The sequence below is a fragment of the Cajanus cajan genome, chromosome 8 (genome assembly GCF_000230855.2).
Source record: "Cajanus cajan strain Asha chromosome 8, NIPB_CcT2T_4, whole genome shotgun sequence".
In the NCBI taxonomy this organism is placed as follows: domain Eukaryota; kingdom Viridiplantae; phylum Streptophyta; class Magnoliopsida; order Fabales; family Fabaceae; genus Cajanus; species Cajanus cajan.
In genome coordinates, this window is record NC_138524.1 from 23,283,923 (window position 1) to 23,304,710 (window position 20,788).

Here is a 20,788-nt window from a genome sequence, read left to right on the forward strand (position 1 = left end):
ATTATAACTCTATAATAACAAATAAGGTATTGATGATTATTTAACTTATTGAAAATTTTGTTTGAAAAAGTTAAAAACGTTTTTAAAAATTTCTCTATTATAAAATGAGAATATTTTCTGATAGAATAATCCTTAAAAATACTCTTAAACTTGGTTCAAACAAACTCTATCAACCTTTTAATGTGAAAATGATGCATGCGTGTTAACCAAAAAAGTTAGCAGCTGAAAAAGAACCAACATTTTAAACTGAATTGTTCTATACTTAGTTTTAAAGGTTTGATATCATCTCAAGAATTAACCCTTGGATGAGTTATCTTCATGGACTAAGGAAAAAGAGATGAATGCCATAAAATGCAAGACAAATACATACATAAGTTTAGTCAAATACATAAATGTTTACAGCCTCTAGAAGAAGTTGTACAACACACAAAAGCTTAGCTAGCCACCCAAATTTAGCAAAGTCACGTCTCATAAGGCTACTACCGCATTTTGGTCATCTCTTCCGCCGCTTGTGCTCCACCTGCAAATTCAAAATTTGAATTCTAATGAAACCATAATTCAAAAAAAAAAAAATTATGAAAACAAACTCAGAATCCAAATTTGAACTAAATACCCTGGATACAAATGTGTAAACCTATTCAAACAAATAACACCTTAATACCACTTAAAAATTATGTATTTATCAAATAATAACATCAACGAACAGTTGCTTACTACTTACTAACCTATAAATAATGTTAAGTCACGACTTCAAAATTCTTATGTTCAGTTCTCATATAGATTATTCTAGAGGGTATTTAAACCACTAGATGAATAGTCATCTATACAAGCCCCATATTTACTTAAACCTACCATCAAACAGATATAATGGGGATCAAATTAATGTATCCTGAATAGAAACCCAGTGTGCCAGCTCCCCAACCCCTAAAAACTCTAAAGCATTTGATAGAAGACATGTTGTGGGTTTTAATAAAAGTTCTGAAAATTTATGACAGTGAATGAAAATAATAATTAAAAAATCATGACTGCTTCTATGTCATCCGACAAAAATGGAAGATACTGGGTTTTCATGTACAAATTATTAAGTTATGAATAGAATAGCCAAGACAAAATTTAGTCAAAACTACATTACAACAGACATGCAAAAAGCAAATTGAGTTTTACAACACTTACATGTGAATTTGTCAACAAAATAAAATGATAGTAGTACTATTTTGTAACATAAACAATAAGTTGCTGATATCCAAATTAAAATAATAATGGAAATGAGATCAGATCATCCATAAAGAAAATTCCTAGTCCACCATTTGAGAATGAGTTTTGTTATTAATAGAATTGGTGCCGTTTGGTCGTCATTGCAAATATTTTTAGGTTTAATATAAAATGTCTACTAGTTCTCCATGATGGCAAAAAAAATACCAGATTTTATAATATTGAAATTTTATGATTTCAAATTATCTTTTGAATTTTGGATATAAAGCTACCTTTAGGGCTCCCCATGAACCTGAGCATATATTGATGCAACTATGAAAATGCAGATGAAAGTTATATATGACAGAAAAACACAGGAAGAAGAAAAAATGAACCAAAGTGAATGTACAATAATCATAAGGATTCATAATATGCATAGGCTTGTAAGAATAAACATTATTGACAAATCTATATCTCAAACAAAATAATTGCAGTCGTCAATACATTCAAAACGATATAAAAAATTAAAGCATGTCTGTAAAACAAGAGTACAACAATTTAAAACACCAAAAGTATATTTACTTAATGGCATACATAAGCAACCATGATTCTAGATTAATTTTAGCTATCCCACCACGGTCTGAACTAATTACCCTCTGCAACATGTTTGAATTCAAATAATGCCCGGTGTTTCAGATTATGGAAAACAAAGCAGAAAAACAAAAATGAACTACACATGCCTGGTTCATGTCTCGATCAAAAAACATCATTATCTTGTTGGTTTTGCAACTGTATTTAAAACGAAGAAATCTATGCTAACTCATGAAAGAGAAGCTGCACTAAGGGTTTTTTCTTTTAAAAAAATATATATATATTTCTTCATCAAACTCTAAATGCTACACCATATATTAAACCAGCTACCCCTTCCACAGCAATGTGTCCCCATTCCCCTCCATGTCATTGCCAAGGGGAAACAAATTAATACAAAATTAATGTCCGAGTCATATGCTAGGAACAATAAGTAGGAAGAACAGAGTGAAGTAGTAATTAATCAGTACGGGATGCAAGAAGTCACCTTGTTATCAGGTACCGGTGATATAGAAAATGTCGCTTGAGATTTCTTCATATCATCATCAGATGAACATTCGGAACATACAAAATGGTCTAGTTTTTTTGCTTCTTCAATAGTCATGCCCATACAGGCAGGATGATACCTACAAGAAATCCATAAAGATTAAAATGTGTTCTTAAAACATATAAGCCTCTGCATTCATTAGATTTAACACTTTTTCACAACTAACAGAAAAGTGATGTCAACAAAGTTAGAGTTGATCCATGAATGCACTAAAATTTACATCCGCAAAATTATATAAACATTGATATTGATACAAAAAAAAAACATATCAAAGCTAAGTTTCACCCACTACTGTGAAACCAATTGACCGAAAGAATAAGTCTCTGCATCATTTAATTAATATTCACTGACAAATTTTGGTAAAAAGACGCTATGGAACACAGTCATCATAACAACATCCACAAAAACACATAGCAGTTTCAGCCAGTGATAAAATTCATGTCAATGAATTTTTGACTGAGTAGCTCACAAGTAAATGGAAAATCCTTAATATTTTAATTCTTTCTTTCTAGTTTTTTTTTTTTTTTTTTTTTATCAAAAGCTTGCATAGGCCAAAATAGAGTTACAATAACCTATACTTAAAAGAAATTTATAACATTATTGGGCCGGGGGAAACATCCTCCATTTTCCATGAGCTTCTTCCTGACCCAACCATTCCCCTTCTCATTTTACTACCAAAATTGACCTTACAGGTTATAACTCTCTTAACACCCTTTCAGCCACTCATTCTGCACGTGCTGGAATCATATAAACCCTTCAACCCAGTAAACAACACCCAACACTTAAAAACCACATATAACAAAACAAAGACCTAAAAAGATACAAAATTCAAACTCCAGACACAATAAGAGCAAACAAAGTAAAGCAGAATACACTGATTTTACCAATCCTTGCACCCTTCACATTGTACCATGAGGTCATCCGGGTTATATGGCATCTCACACTTGCAATACCTTCAAAACACAAACCAAGAAAAACCCAATTAGTCCTAAAACCCAAAATCCCCACCCTACCAATCAATAACCCGAAAACCATCTTAAAAACTAGTAAAATAACTTTTAGCCCCTAAAAATATCTCAAAATTCAACTCTACCCCCTAGTCCATACAAAAAATTAATTCGTTTTTAGTCTCTACATTTACCAAAAGTCATACAGTTTTAGTCCCTCATCATAAACCAAAACACATGGATTTCATGTAAAACATAGGAACTAAAAGCGTATTAATTTCTGATATTTCGAGATACTTTGCGGACCAAAACACATTAGAAAGGAACTCACACAGCAACACGGTCAGGGGTGAAAGCCCCAGTAGCAGCCTTGTACTCAAATCTACAATAGTAATCCTCAGCACCCACATTCTCAAGCTTAGTGTAGTTCTTGAAAGAGTGCACCACACACTTCCCTTCAATGGTGTGAGCACTCTGCACATCATAGTGGTCAGACAGAAAAAGCTCCTTAGCCCCATGAAACTGCCTGCGACCCCCAATCGACTCTTCAGGCCTATAGTACCACCTCACACGCACCTTCACGTTGTTCCTGTTGTCCTGCTCGATCTTCTCCACACGTGCCACGTAAGGGGGCTTCGTGGTGTCCTGGGGCCGCATCAAAACGCAGTCACCAGCTGCACAAAACGCAAACTTTAACAACCCCAACTCAAAACCACATCATGGGCAGCCACGAAAACGGGAAAAGGAACCGTTTTTGACTTGAAAACGAAAGTGGGTAGGGGAAAAATGAAAAGGGTGGGTGTTGGTTACCTCGCACGATCTTGTTGGTTCCTCTTATGGTGTAGGAGTCCAAGTCCTTTCTTCCTGGCCTCGTTTTCGCCATGGGGATCGCGAGGAAGAAGGGTGTTTGGGGGAATGTGAATTTTCTGAGGTGTTGTTGGGTCGGAAGAAGATGAAGAAGCAGAAGAAGAACAGAGGAACCCTAGGTTGTAGGACTAAGGGGTGACACTTTATGTTGTGTGAGGGAAGGGAGTGACTGTGACGCTTCGCCTGAGTTTTTATTACAGTGCTTTTTGGGAATGCAATGCGATTCTTGGATGGTTCATTTATATTTGACCGTTTCGTAAATTTTTTTCAGTCCTGAGATCTGCTTTGACCGATTTCCCAATGAACAAAATTTAGATAAGATACTGTTGCTACTACTGTTGGTATTCTTTGAATGTGTTTTATCTTAAAATCATGCTTTTATATTTAATGTGATGGCTAATTTGTCTTATTCTGATATTCTCTACCAATTTTTATCATAATATGATGATAATTTACCTAAATTTTATCCTTTCTTAGTTTCCCTCATGATGCACATTTTTATTACGAAATCATCAAAAGTAAAATTCCAATTATAAAACAAGAACAGTATCAATAATACTTAAAAATGGTGTTTTAACTTATTCTAAATAAAAAGTAGTAAATAGTTATTTTTAATCACTAAATTAGAAGTTGTAATCTTATTTTTCTCTCCATCTCATAATAATTACAATTTTAGTATTTATAAAATATTTCGAGATACATGATAGTTTCACTTTTAATATAATATTAATTATTTTTTTAATTATTCGGTTTATAGATTATTCAATAAATAAAATTCAAAGTATTGTATTTATTAAAATGGTTGGTTATTTTGGTAAAATTGTATAAAAGGTATATATTTATTGTTATCCTTAATTTATATGTAGAATCTTAAACTATAATAAGGTATAAAGAAATTTGTTTTTAAGCATGTGATTTTGTCTTGGTTTTGTATATGATTGCTTTTTGTTAATCTAAACTTTTATGTGACAAAAAAATTAGTTTTTTAAGTATCCAGTTTTTGATATGGATTTCTAATAATATTAAAATAATATTTGGTTAAAGAAAATCATTTTACGATCATAAGTTAATTTTTTATTATTGATTTTTTAATATTATAAATTATGTTCATGAACCAAAAAGATAATTTTTTAAAAATATGGATAAGGTTATTAGTGTCATTATAATATTCCAACGAATTAAAATAATATTAGTTTATTAAGTTAAAAAAAATGTGAGATTTCCACATAGTGTTTGATTAGAGGGAAAGAAAGAGAGAGGGAAAATTTATTTATTTTATATAATTTTTGTTATTTTGTTAACTATAAGAAAGGAATGAGTCAAAATTCATTTCATCTAATTTTAGTTATTTTTCAAATATGGAAGGATTTGGAGGGAAAGAGATGAATTTTAAAATATTTTGATTGTAATGTTTAAACTATTTTTATCTAAAATTTTTAATTTAAAATCATGAGGTACCAAAGTTAACTCTGTAGTTAATATAGAAGTTAGACATCATATACTCACCAATTATGTAGACGATTTATTTAATATCAAATCCATGATATTTATTACATGAAAAATTGGTTGAGTAAGCAATAGTCCAAATATTATAATAAACTAGAGATGCCTGTGTCAAAATTATAAGACAACCATCCAAAAAAAAATTTTTAAAAAAAAATGTGACTAAAGTGAATGACAATGCATGATGAAATTTAGGAACTTATGTAGTGTTTAAAAATTTATTTAATATTTTCTTAATTTGATTGACTAACCTCACAAACCTTCCCGACCAGAATAACCATTATCAGAAGACAAATGCTACTACATGACAAAAAAAAAACACCCTTGATTATCGCCAGAATAAAAAGTTGAAAATGAACGTTAGGGATGGGAACGGGCGGGGCGGTTACGTGTTTCATGATATCCGTTTCCGTTCCCGCGAGTTAAACTCATTCTCGTTCCCGTTTTCATACTCGTCGGGTATAGATTTTCATCTTCATCCCTGTTCCCGTCGGGTATCAGATATACTCGTACCCGTATCCGTACCCGTCAAATTTTTTATTTTTTATTTTTTGTAAAAAAATGATATTTTTAAATTATTTTTTTATTATATTATAATTATAATTAAGTTATTTCTTTATCTTATATTATAATAAATAATTATACATAAAAAAATATTAATTTTTTTTAATATAATTAAATTGAAAATGAGTATTAAATTAAAAATGAGAACGGGACGGGTACGGGCACGGGTACGGGCGGGTAAGTACATACCCGTACTTGTACCCGTACCTGATTTAATATATCGAGTTTTACCCATACCCGTACCTGTACCTGGTCAAACTGAGTATTTCCCATTAAAGTCGGGACGAGTTCGGATATTACCTGCCGGTACGGGTATGTTTGTCATTCCTAGTGAACATAAAAAATCGTCAAGCCAAAGCCAACAATAATAAAATAATAAATAATAAAGGTAAAACTTGGGAAAAAAATTTCTTCGAGGGGATCTCTAACTTCCCTAACGTGTTCTTTAGAGGAAATGAATAATAGAAAATATGAGAGAATAAGTGAGAAATGATTTAATATAAAATATGTAAAAATAAAATAAAATTTGTAATTATTTAATAGAATAAAATCAAATAAAAATTAGAAAAATGAGTATTTTAAAATTATATTTTATATAGTTAAAATTTATGTAAAAATAAATAATATTAACAATTATAATTTTATTTATGTTCACATATAGTATTTAATTTTTTTATATGATTTATTAGTGTAAGCAACTATACTAGTTGACATTGAGTATGATGAACTCTATATACACAAATAACAGTATTAGAATCCTATGATAATAGATTATAAACCAACATAGTTGATTATGGGAGGAAATAACATATAGTTTGTCATAGGAGTGTGAAATTAGTTTCATCATCAAGTGTTATATTTTTGCATGAATCCCTGCAATTAAAGAGTAAGAAACTCATCTATGATACTCACACACAATTCTTTGCAAATCCTCTCCCAAAAACACAATATTTTAAAAATCTATGCTAATCTCTTGCCTCCTCTCAATTTCTTATTAAATCACTTCACCAATCACAATGTAAGTGAAAATGAGAATAATCAAACTATAAAAATTAAACCAGTCATCTTAAAGTACATAATTACTTTCACGAATAAGTCAAAGAACCGGTTTTTAAGGATTGTTTATACTGTTGTTCGTTTATAATCGAAATTTCACTTTGATGTTTTGCAATAATAAAACCGTTAGACTTCACAAATATAGCACGTTACATATAAATGAAAGCAAACATCAAACGATGAAGCAAATTAGGAAAGAGAAAAACTTACATGGACTGACATATCATACAAGACACTTTTTCAATACATTTTTATTAATTAAAATTTATTAAAAATTATATGTTTTTAATTCTTCAAATAAATTTACTTTTAATCTCTTAAATTTAAAATTATTATTTTTAATTTTTATATTTTTTAAAAATCTTATTTTAATTCCTCAAATCATTCATAACATATTTAAAAATGATACAATTATATAATATTAATAGATTTAATATAATATTTTTATCAACAAAGAAATAAGTTGGTAGATTTTATATATACTATTTCACAAATTCTCTAATAAAATTTAAATATAAAAATTAAAATATATATTTTTTAATTTAAAAATATTAATTTTAAATTTAAAAATAAAAATAATTTTACTTTAAATTTAAGAAATAAAAATATATTTAAATCTTAAATAAGATATAAAATTGGGTTACAATAATATTTTGTCAAATAAAAATTACGTATAATCAATTTTAAAATATTATCTAAATCATCTTCATAAACTTAAAGAAAATAAAACAAAATATATAGTCTCTAATTTTCATGTTTTTAATAAATTTTAACGAATTAAAAATATTGTTTCCGACAATTTGTTCCTAGTATTTCTCCGACCTAAGTGAGAAAGGGTGAGGACAACGTTGGCGCGAGAGAGACACGGTAACTCGAGTAGGAAGAGAAGAAAAAAAAAAAAAAAAAAAAAAAAAAAAAAAAAAAAAAAAAAAAAAAAAAGAAGAAGAAGAAGAAAGTGAGAAATGGAGTTATACACAAACGGTAACAGTAGTGGGTAAAGGATGACTCGGTTGGAGACTTGGGGTACCAGCTATACTAGAAGACAAAACAGAGAAAGCTGGTTGATTTAAAATTTTTTTTTTCTTTGTAATATTTCAAAATTTTGATGTGGTGTCACCTTTTAATTGGTTGTGTTTAACACCTTAGTTTTGGGTTAGTGTCCTTATAAGTTTTACTCTCCCCACACACCCCATAGTCCTACAACCTAGGGTTCCTCTGTTCTTCTTCTGCTTCTTCATCTTCTTCCAACCCAACAACACCTCAGAAAATTCACATTCCCCCAAACACCCTTCTTCCTCGCGATCCCCATGGCGAAAACGAGGCCAGGAAGAAAGGACTTGGACTCCTACACCATAAGAGGAACCAACAAGATCGTGCGAGGTAACCAACACCCACCCTTTTCATTTTTCCCCTACCCACTTCCGTTTTCAAGTCAAAAACGGTTCCTTTTCCCGTTTTCGTGGCTGCCCATGATGTGGTTTTGAGTTGGGGTTGTTAAAGTTTGCGTTTTGTGCAGCTGGTGACTGCGTTTTGATGCGGCCCCAGGACACTACGAAGCCTCCTTACGTGGCGCGCGTGGAGAAGATCGAGCAGGACAACAGGAACAACGTGAAGGTGCGTGTGAGGTGGTACTATAGGCCTGAAGAGTCGATTGGGGGTCGAAGGCAGTTTCATGGGGCTAAGGAACTTTTTCTGTCTGACCACTATGATGTGCAGAGTGCTCACACCATTGAAGGGAAGTGTGTAGTGCACTCTTTCAAGAACTACACTAAGCTTGAGAATGTGGGTGCTGAGGATTACTATTGTAGATTTGAGTACAAGGCTGCTACTGGGGCTTTCACCCCTGACCGTGTTGCTGTGTGAGTTCCTTTCTAATGTGTTTTGGCCCGTCAAAATATCTCGAAATATCATAATTTAATATGTTTTCAGTCCTTACATTTTACCAGAAACACGTGTTTTTATGGTTTATGGTGAAGGACTAAAACCGTATTACTTTCAGTAAATGTAGAGATAAAAAAAATGAGTTACAATTTTATAGGGAGTATAATGGAATTTTGAGATATTTTGACGGGCTGAAAATTATTCTACTATTTTTCAATATGGATTTTTGGTTTATTGATTGTGAGGTTGGGGGTTTAGGGTTTTAAGACTAATGGGCTTTTTCTTGGTTTGTGTTTTGAAGGTATTGCAAGTGTGAGATGCCTTATAACCCGGATGACCTTATGGTACAATGTGAAGGGTGCAAGGACTGGTAAAATCAGTGTATTCAGCTTTACTTTGTTTGCTATTATTGTGTTTGGAGTTCGGATTTGGTATTTTTTAGGCTTCTAGTTATTATATGTGGAATTTTAGTGTTGGGTGTTATTTACTGGTTGGAAGGATTATATGATTACAGCACGTGCAAAATTAGTGGCCAAAAGGGTGTTAAGAGAGTTATAAGTTCAAATTTTGGTAGTAAAATGAGAAGGGGGATGGTTGGGACACCAAGAAGATCGTGGGAAATGAAAGATTTTTCCCTTGGTCCAATAATGTTAAATAATGCTTAAGTTTGGGTTGTTGCAACTATATTTTGGCCTATGCTAGCTTTTTGTGTGTTTGTCTTGAAAAAGCATCTTGGTTGTATGATAAAAAAAGAAGCTAATAAAATAGAAAGAGTCAATATATAAAGGATTGTTCATTTGATTGGGTGGTATTCAGTTAAAAATTCAATGACAGATGAGTTTTATCTCTGGCTGAAACTTCCATGTGTTTATCTGTGGCCATTGTTTATCATGACTGTGTGTTCCATAGCTTTTTTTCTCCAATATATATGTTAGTGAATATATAAATTGTATGATGCAGAGGCTTATTCCTTCTGTTGATTGGCTTCACGGTAGTGGTGAAAATTATACTTTGAGGTTTTTTGTATATCACTATTAATGTAATTTTGGGGATGCAAGTTTTAGCGCATTCATGGATCAACTATAACTTTGTTGACATCACTTTTGTGTTAATTGTGAAAGTGTGTTAAATGTAATGAATGCCAAAGAATATTGTGGATTTTTGTATCTGTTGATGTCCCTATATGTTTTATAGAGCACATATTTCAATCTTTGTAGGTTTCTTGTAGGTATCATCCTGCCTGTGTGGGCATGACTATTGAAGAAGCAAAGAAACTAGACCATTTTGTATGTTCCGAATGTTCATCTGATGATGATATGAAAAAACCCCATCCTACATTTTCTACATCACCGGGACCTGATGGCAAGGTGACTTCTTGAACCTGTACTGAATAATTACTAGTTTGTTTTTCTTACTTATTGTTCCTGGCATATGACTTGGACTTTAATTTTCTACTAATTAGTTTCCCTTTTGCGAAGACACGGGGAGGGGAATGGGGACACATTGCTGAGGAAGGGATGGCTGGTTTAACATATGGTGTAGCATTCAGAGTTTGATGGAAAAATTTATATTTTTTCTTGTTTTAAAAAGTTACCCTTTATGCAGCTTGTTTTTCACCGGTTAGCATGGATTTCTTCTCTTTCTTTATAGTCGCAAAACCAAGAAAACAATGATGTTTTGACACTTGAAAAAGTACATGGCATGTGTATGCTAATCAGTATAGTGTGCCGACAAGTGTGTTTCTCCTGTTTTGATCCAAACTTTGCATAGTTCATTATTGTTTTCTGCTTTGCTTTCTTTATCTTGAAACTCTGGACATTGTTTGAATTCAAACGTTGCAGAGAGTAATTAGTTCAGACCATGGTGCAGTAGCTAAAACTAAAATTGATCTAGAGATCATTGGTGCTCATGTATGCCATCACATTAAACTATACTCTTGTCCTTTATAATTGTGTACTCTTCTCTGGTAAACATGCTTTCTTTTTCTAATAATTGTAAATGTATTGAACGCTGCATTTATTTTGATATCTAGATTTATCAGTGGTGTTTATTCTCATGAGCCTTCGCCTAATTTATGTCCTTAAGATTATCATACTCCATACATAATTCACTTTGATTCATGCTTTTTCTCTTCCCATGTTTTTCCATGATTTATAACTATCATCTGCATTTTCTGAGTTGCATCAATGTATACTAAGGTTCATGGTGAGCTCTAAATATAGCTTTATATCCGCAATTCAAAAGATAATTTCAAATTATAAAATCTGGTTTTTTTTCCCATCATCAAAAACTAATACTCAGATTAAAAAACATGCTTAACAATCCAAATTTTATTAAAGCTAAAATATTTGTGGTAGTTACAAGTGAAATACATACTGGCACCAATTCTATAATAACTAAACTCATTCTCTAATGGTGGACTCACTGGTCGGGAATTTCCTTGTGGGTGATCTTGTTTCCATTATTATTTTTATTTGTATATCAGTAATTTAAAGAAACATCGTTCTATTTTGTTGACAAATTCACATTTAAGTGTTGTAAAACTAAGTTTCTTCTTGCATGCCTCTTGTAATGCGGTTTTGACTAAATTTTGTCTTGGCTAATGTGTTCATAGTTTTGATTGTGCCATGAAAATCCAGTGTCATAATTTTAATAAATTTAGATTTTTTTACTAGGGGAGCTGCACAATGGTGTTATTTCTGATGCATGTAATTTGATCCTCGTTATGTCTCTTTTATGGTAGGCTGAAGTTAATATGGAGCTTAGATTGATGGCTATTCTGCTACTGATGTTTATGTTATTTTATTTATTTATTTATTTTCATATTCATCTAGATTTATTGCTAATTATCAATAGAATATTTTTGTGATCTAACTAGCCTCTTGAGGAATCTATGAGAAGTGAACATAAGATCGTTGAAGCCATGACATAACCATTACTTATCGTTTAATAAGCTACTGTTTTTCAAGGTTCTTATTTGATAAATACATAATTTATATCATCCAGTACCGTTGTATTTATTTTAAGTGGCATTAAGTTGTTCTTTGTTTGAATAGGTTTACAAATTTGTATACGGTATGTAGTTCAAATATGAATTTTGTTAGAGATCCCACAATGATTAATAGTATGACCAAAATAGCGCGCACACGCACACACACACATATATATATATATATAGATATATATATATATATATATAGATATAGATATATATATATATATATATAAGTGGGGTTGAGATGGTATTAATGTCTTTTCCAATAGTTGTTGGACTTAAGCCATCTTCCATCAGACAGCTAGTAAATGTCTAGATTTGCAAATTTTAGTTCCAAAATGTTTAATTCTTGGCATGAGGAAATGTGTTGGAGATTCTACATTGATTAGTGATGACTAAAATAGTATATATAAGTAGGAGATAACTCTTATGCTACAAAGAAACATCGTTTTATTTTGTTGACAAATTCACATTTAAGTGTTGGAGACGAAACATGAGCAAAGTTCTCTTCTAGGGAAAATAATAATAAAACAATCCTATGAAAAAGTATATATAATAACCTTATTTTAAAAGCCAGTTCAAACCCATTATAAGCAATTTTAGTTGCGTATACATTTTATTTTTTTTTAAAAAACAATAAAATGTTTACCAATCTATGTGTTTTGAGGTTATAAAATGAAGATTGTACGATTGTATTCGGTCTCTATCTGTGTTGTGTAAAGAAATATGATTGCATTTGTTTGAAATAAGTGTCTGCATTAAAGTTCTATAAGGTTGACATTCTTCAATTTCTGTACTTTTGTGATTGGTGCATTTTCTACTAATGGAACTGCTGAATTTGAAGTGATAGTTGAATCATGTAAGGTCTTCTAGTAAACTAAGTCTTTCTTAAGCACATATCTCTAGTTATATATTTGTTTTAGATTTCTTTTACTTTTAACTGCCGTACAGACGGTAGTAGCTTTGAGGACCAATTTCTGTCCTTGTTAATCTGTGCTTCCTTGTTAATCTGTTAAGCACGATGCTTAGTGTCTTTTTGGTAGCTACCATTAGAGTGGTGATTTGTAAAATTTTTATTTTCTATTTTCACTTTAAATTACAAAAATGTTACTTTATTTTTACTTCGTTTCATGTATTCAAATATTTCTGTAGTTAACAATGAATACAACTCTTTATTTTTTTTTTCACTGTTTTTTATAAACACACCGTAGCATGTAGCCTTTCACAAATTGTCTATGGGGGATGGATTGAGAAAACCTTAGGGTTATAATGGCCTTATAATGGTTATTTAATGTTTCATGTACAAACTTGTGAAACCAATAAATAAAAATGATAGAGTTGTATTATAACCTTGAGCTCTACTAGAGCAGCAGAGTTGGTTAAGTTCATTTATTCTTACTAGCTAGGATCTGGAAATCGAATTGATCTTTCTCTTTGTTATATTTTTCCATATAGACTTGTGCTTGGAATGAGATAGACGATCTATAATTTTACTGAAAATTTTCAAAGAGATCGGTGGTTGGAGAGTTTATTCATTCTTTAGCAAGTTCTACATGTTTGTTTGGAGTGTGGTATCATTAGAATTAAAATTTGAATTTGCAGGTGGAGCCGAAACGGCGGAAGAGATGACGATAGGGCGGTAGTAACCTATGAGGCGTGAGTGACTCTTGCTGAATTTGGGTGGCTCTATGTAGCTTTTGTGTGATGTACAGCTTCTTCAAGAGGCTATAAACATTTTATGTATTTGACTCAGCTTATGTATGTATTCAGTCTTAGATTCTATGACACATTCATCTCTTTTCCCCTTCTCCACCAAGACAACTCCAATCCAAGTGTTAATTCTTGAGATGAAATCAAACCTTTAAAACCAAGCACACAACAATTGTCAATTTAAAATGTTAGTTCCTTTTTAGCAGTTAGCTTTTGTTGTTTGGTTAAGGGGCTTCCATTATTTCAACATTTAAAAATTGCCATTGTGTGTCATATAGTAAATAATTAACTTCATTTCATTTTTATTTTTTTTCCCATATTTGAAAAGCCAACCTCCAAATTAAGGAAAATAATTTTTTGTTGTGCCATCTAGTGCACAATATTTTCCTTATCTAGAACCAGCTAGGGCAATAAAATGTTTTCCTTTTTTCTTTATATATTAGACATTATGTATGTTTTGCAGTTAGAGCTATATGCACCAAAAATTCAAAAATGAAGGTTTGAAGATTTCGCAGTGGGAGAGCCGATTCTACATTTGGAGCCAGCTTTATCCAAGCAAGCAAGCTGAAAAAAGAAACTAATTTATTTTTATAGTAAATGGTGTAAGTACTAACATAAAAAAGGTGTTTTTATATTATTATGCAATTATAAATTGATATTAATTTGTATAATAAGTTTGTTTGCTTGAATAATATTTAACATGGTTTCAGATTGGTTTTTGTACTCCATAGAACCTAACAATTTCTTTTTCTGAAAAAAGAATTAAACAATTATCTGCTTTTAAATCACCTAATCAATTACTTTAGCTTTTATTAAGAGTGAGATGTCAATTAGTCTACCAAACTTGTAATCGTCAAATCAGCCGTGATGCAAAAGTAAAATTAGTCTTTAATTTTAATATTTTTGAAATTTTCTCTTTCAAAATAATAATTTTTTCAATTAATTTAATTCATAACTTTAACAAAACAGTCACTTTAATAATCATCAATTAATAAGAAGGTAAAAAATGAAGTATACTAATTAAGAACAATTAATCGTTAGATAATAAAGAACGGGTTAAACATTTTTTTAATGGTAGAAAATCAAATTGTTTGACGGCTATTAAAGTTAAGGATTAAATTTGCTATTTTTTTTTTTTTATCTCAGGAATAAAACTAACCAATCACATCAAGTTCAATAATAAATTGACATTTTGTTTATTAATGTGAAATTTCCATTAATTTATTTTATCTACATAAATAAACTCTTATACCATATTGAGTTTATATGAATTTTCAAACATAATAATTGGATTTTTAAAAATTACCTCACAGAATTAAAAAATAAAATATAAAAAACCTTAAAATTAAACCATTCTAAACACCCACAATTCTCACATTAACTCATCTTTTTCTAAAATAAAAAGGTTTTACGTCAAACCAACAAAATACAAATATTTCCCTTTTAATTTCCCTTTTAGACGAACCCTATATTTGTTGACCATGACATGGCTACAAGTGTTATCGTGCGCATACGATTCACCAACAGTCTTTCAATTTCATCGAATGATATTTGGACTGTGCACACGTCTTCTTGACGTCAGCAATATCAAAGAATAATTATTCCAGCACATTTATTTTCTTTTTCTCATAATGCAAAGTTTAGGCACCTTTATTAGAGCATAGAGATATATATGTGTATATATATATTTAACATAAAGAACATATGATGTTCGCCGACAAAACCAACCTTATCTAGCCACTGTGCACGATCCATCCACTATGGAAAGCGACATGCTAAACATATATTATAAAAAAGGTAATTAAAATGGAGAAAGAAAAAAAAAAAAAAACTATGGGTTATATATGTATTTGTGGTTGTCGTGTATTAAGTCATAGTGACACAGAGATATCAACATATATATCATGGTATGTTACTCGTGCATGCATATTTATGGAAGTTGTTGACGTAAAATGCACAACCAAATTATCTATGCTTGCATTGCACGGTCTATATATCTTATATGAGAAAGCGAACCTTAGTATATATTAATTATTCAATCCTTCATGCTGTGTTCGAGTTTCATTTTTGCGGAAAACAATGATTTGTTTCATATTAGTTTATGACAAAATCTTAAAATATTGATAAAAATAATATTATTCAATGCTAATTATTATTTGTCTGTAAGCATAGTGGTTTGGTTTCGATATACATGTACATATATTTTGAATTGATTATGATGGTACAATGTACAATGTATGTCGTATTCGATGATCTCCATCCCACCACGTAATTTCTCTGACTTTTTTCCTCCACTTTAATTCGATGAAATTGTTGTACTGTTTTGTTAACCAATTAATCTGATTACTCGTTGATTAGGTTAATTTTATATGGTAGTTTTCTTATGAATATGACTTTAATCTCGAGGGTTAATTACTACTTTAGTGTAAAAGGAATATGTATGAACGACACGAAAGAGAAAATGACGCATAGAGAAGTGGTTGCTACGTAGCCATATGCATTAATTCAAGCGTTGAATGCATCATGCATGCAGACGCAGTTGGACTTGGACACACTTCACATGTATGCATATATTTTACTTTTTATTTTATTGTCCACGATATTGGTCTCGTGTGCGAGAGCGTGTAAACTGCTACATTCGCATGTCATTTGTTTTAATAATTTTTATTCGATGTTGTTTATTTATGGTTTCAGCACTCTATATTTTAAATAATTATTATTCATATGGACAGTAATGTTTTAGTTAAGTGAGATTGTGACTATTATAGCTTGGTTTTCTGTAATAAAAGTGTTTAATGACTTCTTTACTATACTCATTTGTCGCATCATTTAATAATTACATTTACTTTTAATATTATAAGTAAGTTCTTGAAAATTATTAACAATTTTTCTTAAATTTTATCTTTATTTTTCCTCATTAAAATGCTGTCTTCCTTCTCCTGAATATATCAAAAATAAATAAAAAAAATTAATAAATTTTTACATCTGAATTTCTTCAAATAAATAATTTTATTCTTTAAAAAATATTAATTAAATTAATAATTTTCATGATTATTTCAATTTATTATATTTTTATTAAATAATATATATATATATAATAATAATAATAATAATAATAATAACTATGCTTGATACCTATACAAAAACGTTAATATGAGTAAAATATTTTTTGTAGTATTTATAAAATTTTAATTTTTTATACTGCCTTTAATTTTTATTATTAATAACAATATATTATTATGTGTGGGTTTTTTTATTATGTTTAATTTTTAGGGTTTAGGGTTTAAGGTTTAGTAGATAGCAAGAATACAAAAATCCATTATTATAAAAATATTGTCCCTACCTAGAACCAAGTGTGTTGTGGTGTATTGAAGTAGAAAGAAATCACAAAGGGTGTTGTGTAGTCTCATAGTAAGTGACCGTGGGGCTATTTTTTCAGCAAGTGGTTGAGTGGGGAAATCTCAGTAGGTGGCTAAGTAGTTGCTACTAATAGCAAGTGATTGTCCAGTGGTGTTTTGTATCAACAAGTGGCTAAGTTCTTGAACAACAATTGGTTGTGACTTTGTGAAAATCCCACAACATTTTGTGGCAATTGAATGTGGCATAGCTAGGATGAATTAATCAATATAAATCTTGGGTTCAATCTCTCTTTCCTTGTCTCCTTACTTATTTATTTAACTTACTACATTCATTAATATATTGCTGCATAATCTGAATCATAAACAAGTAAACTTATAAATTGCTTTTAGAAAATATACTCAATTCCAACACTCAACCCCCATTTTTGAATTCTAAATATTCATGTCAATTGGAATCAGAGCTTGCCTCCTAGAGTTGAGCACACTTAACAACGTGGGAGAACAAATCCTGAAGAAGTGACGGCTATGGAACTCCCACCTATGTTATTCTAGAAGGGGCTTTAACAAATAGACCCTCATCCTTTGATGGAAAAATTATTACTACTGGAGAAATAGAATAAAGCTATTCTTGGACTCATAAGATATGGATCTACTAGAGATAGTAGAAGAAGGACCATAATGCCTAAGAAGACACTAGATACATGAATCATAGTAACTAAGCCGAATCAAGAATGAAATGTTGATGAAAAAGTAAGATGCTTGTTGAATGTGAAAGAAAAATTCTATCTTACTTGTGCATTAAGTAGAATTGAATATGACAAAGTAAGAAAGTGCACCACAATAAAAGACATATGGGAAAAACTGAGAGTTGCACATGAATGAATAAATTAAGTAAAATATTCTAAAGTAAATATGTTAACTCACTAGTTTGAAAATGTTTAAAATATAGGAATAGAAAAACCATAGAAAGCATGTATAACAGATTCACTATTATAATGAATGAGATGAATAACTTAGGAGAAAAGTACTCAACTTATCAAAAGATCAAGAAAATTCTCAAAATTTTTCCAAAGATTTGGAGATCAAAGATACCTGCTATACAGGGAGCAAATGATCTTAGATTGCTTTAGATGGACGAGCTAATTGGATCACTTAAAGTTCATGAACAAGAATTTCAAGAAAAACTTTAGCCTAAAGAAAAAATTGTAGCTTTTAAAGCTAGTCAAAAGAGAAAAGCATTAAAATTTGTAAAGGAAATAGAAACAAAAGAATCAAACATTAATGAGTTAGATGATGATGAGTTAGCCATTTTTACTAGAAAAGTACAGAGATTACTCAGAAGAAAGAAAGGAATAAGAAGAATTTCTTTCAAAAAGGAATCACCAACTAGGGAAACATCCAAAATCCAAATCAAATGTTATGAATGCAATAAATTTGGACACTACAGGTCATTGTGTCCACAACTCAAAAAGGATGATAAAAATACAAAGAAGAAATCCATGATGGTCACCTATGACGACTTAGAAAGCTCATCTTCTTATGAAAATGATGAATAAGCAACAAATTTATATTTAATGGTAGATTCAAACAAAGAGTAGGTGCCTAAATTTGAATTTGATTTTACCAATGATAAAGATTTAGAAATTACCTTTGATAATCTTCTAAATGATTCAAATCTTCTAGCTAAGAAATATGCTTCTTTGAAAGGAAAACTTTTAATAACTCAAAAGAAAAATGAGAAGCTCTCCTTAAACAATTAAATTTTGATAAAAGAAACATTTGTCTAAGAGACACTCATTTCAATATGTTTGAACAATTAAAAGGGATCATCAAGGAAATGAAAACTTTTCATCAAATGAAAATTGAAAATAGACTTTTTAAACTTAAAGTTGAAACATTGACTAAAGATCTATCAAAATTTGTTAATGGAAAGAAAAATCTAGATAGATTGATTGGTGATCAAAGGCATTTTCATGATACATTTGGCTTGGGATTTAGAGAAGTTCAAAGAAAGGTTGAATATAATAGATATGAAAATAGAAGAGCCAAAAAGAAATGCTCTAACCGTAACAAATAGGGGCATATACCTCACATTGTTACTAGAATAGAAACATGGTGAACAAGAAAGAGCAATGGTACTTGGACAGTGGATATTCAAGACATATGAAAGGAGATAAAAGTAAATTCCTAATTCTAGGAAAAAAAAGGTAGATGGAAGATCTGTCACTTTTGAAAACAATAGAAAATTTATAATCGAAGGAATTGAAAAGATAAGTAACATGCATTCAACACAAGTAGATAACGTTTACTATGTAAAAGGGTTAAAACATAACCTTTTAAGCCTTTGTCAACTATGTGACAATGGTTTTGAAGTTATATTTGAGCCAAATGCATGTCTAATTAAAGAAACATTAACTAGGAAAATTGTTTTTGGAAATAGGGAAAATAATTTATATAGTGTTCAATTAGAAGATATCTCAGATCATCAATGTCTAATTATGATTGAAAGTGACAAGTGGTTGTGGCACAAAAGAGTAGGACATCTAAAGATGAAAACTCTGTGAAAAATATCCAACATGAATCTAGCAAGAAGCTTGCCAAAAATTAGGTATGAGAGAAAGAATTTGTGAAGCTTGTATAAAAGGAAAACAAACAAAATATAGTTTCCAACCAAAGAAAAAATATTACCTTTCAGAGAACACTTGAACTACTTCACATATATTTGTTTGGACCTACAAAAATACTTAGTCTTGGCAGAAAGAAATATAGATTTGTCATAGTTGATGATTTCTTAATATATACTTGGTTTTGTTCCTTTCTCATAAAGATGAATCTTTCCAAGCATTCAAGAACGTTTTCAAAAAAGGTTCAAAATGAAAAGATTTGAAAATTATTTCAATTAGAAGTGATCATGAAGGTGAATTTGAAAATATGTTGTTCAAAGAATTTGTTAAAACAAAGGGATTACAAATAATTTTTCTTGTCCAAGAATACCTTAGCAAAATAGTGCGGTAGAAAGAAAGAATAGATCACTTCAAGAAATGGCTAGAATACTACTTTCAAATTTTGTTATTCAAAATTACTTTTGGGTTGAAGTTGTTAATACAACATGCTACATTTTGAACATATTGACTCTCAAAAAGGTTTTAAATAAAACTTCATATGAACTATGGAAAAATAAAAACCCAAATGTATCATACTTTCATGTACTTGGATGTATATGTTATATTCTAAATAATAAATATAATCTAGGAAAGTTTGATGAAAAATCAAATAAAGAGATTTTCTTAGGATATTTATCATCATCATCAAAAGCATATAGAATTTATAATCTGAAAACATTAATTGTTGAAGAAAACATCATGTAATGTTTGATGAAAAAGATAATACACTTTAATTGAGAAAGATTGTGGAAGTAGAAGAATTAGAGAGAATGAAAATCACTCAAAAAGATCAAGCACCTTTTAATACCACATAAAAAATAGAATCTCTCAGGCCTAATCACAAGGCTTTAGAAGAGTTGAATCCTAAAGCAAAAGAAAGACTTGTTATGCCCTAAAGCTAAAGATTTTCATCCTCC

General features: G+C 30.4%; 2 protein-coding genes across 6 annotated transcripts; one reads left to right on the top strand and one right to left on the bottom strand.

The window, feature by feature from the left end:
• Positions 1 to 324: 324 nt before the first annotated feature.
• Positions 325 to 4,361, bottom strand: LOC109787994 (chromatin remodeling protein EBS). The gene is made up of 5 exons (XM_083062282.1): positions 4,084 to 4,361; positions 3,605 to 3,947; positions 3,211 to 3,279; positions 2,267 to 2,405; positions 325 to 520 (listed from the first exon to the last, which is right to left on the bottom strand). Exons 1-5 carry the CDS (start codon positions 4,154 to 4,156, stop codon positions 494 to 496), a joined length of 651 nt encoding a protein of 216 aa, XP_082918408.1. The 5' UTR covers positions 4,157 to 4,361; the 3' UTR covers positions 325 to 493.
• Positions 4,362 to 8,409: 4,048 nt separating this feature from the next.
• On the top strand, positions 8,410 to 14,054 carry LOC109787991 (chromatin remodeling protein EBS). 5 transcript variants are annotated; one of them, XR_003802929.2, is made up of 6 exons: positions 8,411 to 8,643; positions 8,780 to 9,122; positions 9,446 to 9,514; positions 10,373 to 10,511; positions 10,623 to 10,763; positions 13,742 to 14,054. XR_003802929.2 is itself a non-coding variant. In XM_020346604.3 (5 exons), exons 1-5 carry the CDS (start codon positions 8,571 to 8,573, stop codon positions 13,766 to 13,768), a joined length of 651 nt encoding a protein of 216 aa, XP_020202193.1. In that variant the 5' UTR covers positions 8,422 to 8,570; the 3' UTR covers positions 13,769 to 14,054. The 5 variants fall into 5 exon arrangements, 2 of the variants coding, with proteins under 2 accessions (XP_082918310.1, XP_020202193.1); XR_003802930.2 differs by having other exon boundaries at positions 8,413 to 8,643; positions 10,607 to 10,763; XR_002238663.3 differs by lacking the exon at positions 10,623 to 10,763 and having other exon boundaries at positions 8,413 to 8,643; positions 10,362 to 10,511.
• Positions 14,055 to 20,788: the final 6,734 nt, after the last annotated feature.

Coding starts and splice junctions, on each gene's coding strand:
- LOC109787994 (XM_083062282.1), bottom strand. CDS start 4,156: ATGGCGAAAACGAGGCCAGGAAGAAAGGACTTGGACTCCTACACCATA. Junction 3,280..3,604: donor ACCCCTGACCGTGTTGCTGT/GTGAGTTCCTTT, acceptor TGTGTTTTGAAG/GTATTGCAAGTGTGAGATGC. Junction 521..2,266: donor CACCGGTACCTGATAACAAG/GTGACTTCTTGC, acceptor TTGAATTTGCAG/GTGGAGCACAAGCGGCGGAA.
- LOC109787991 (XM_020346604.3), top strand. CDS start 8,571: ATGGCGAAAACGAGGCCAGGAAGAAAGGACTTGGACTCCTACACCATA. Junction 8,644..8,779: donor AACCAACAAGATCGTGCGAG/GTAACCAACACC, acceptor CGTTTTGTGCAG/CTGGTGACTGCGTTTTGATG. Junction 9,515..10,372: donor TGTGAAGGGTGCAAGGACTG/GTAAAATCAGTG, acceptor GGTTTCTTGTAG/GTATCATCCTGCCTGTGTGG.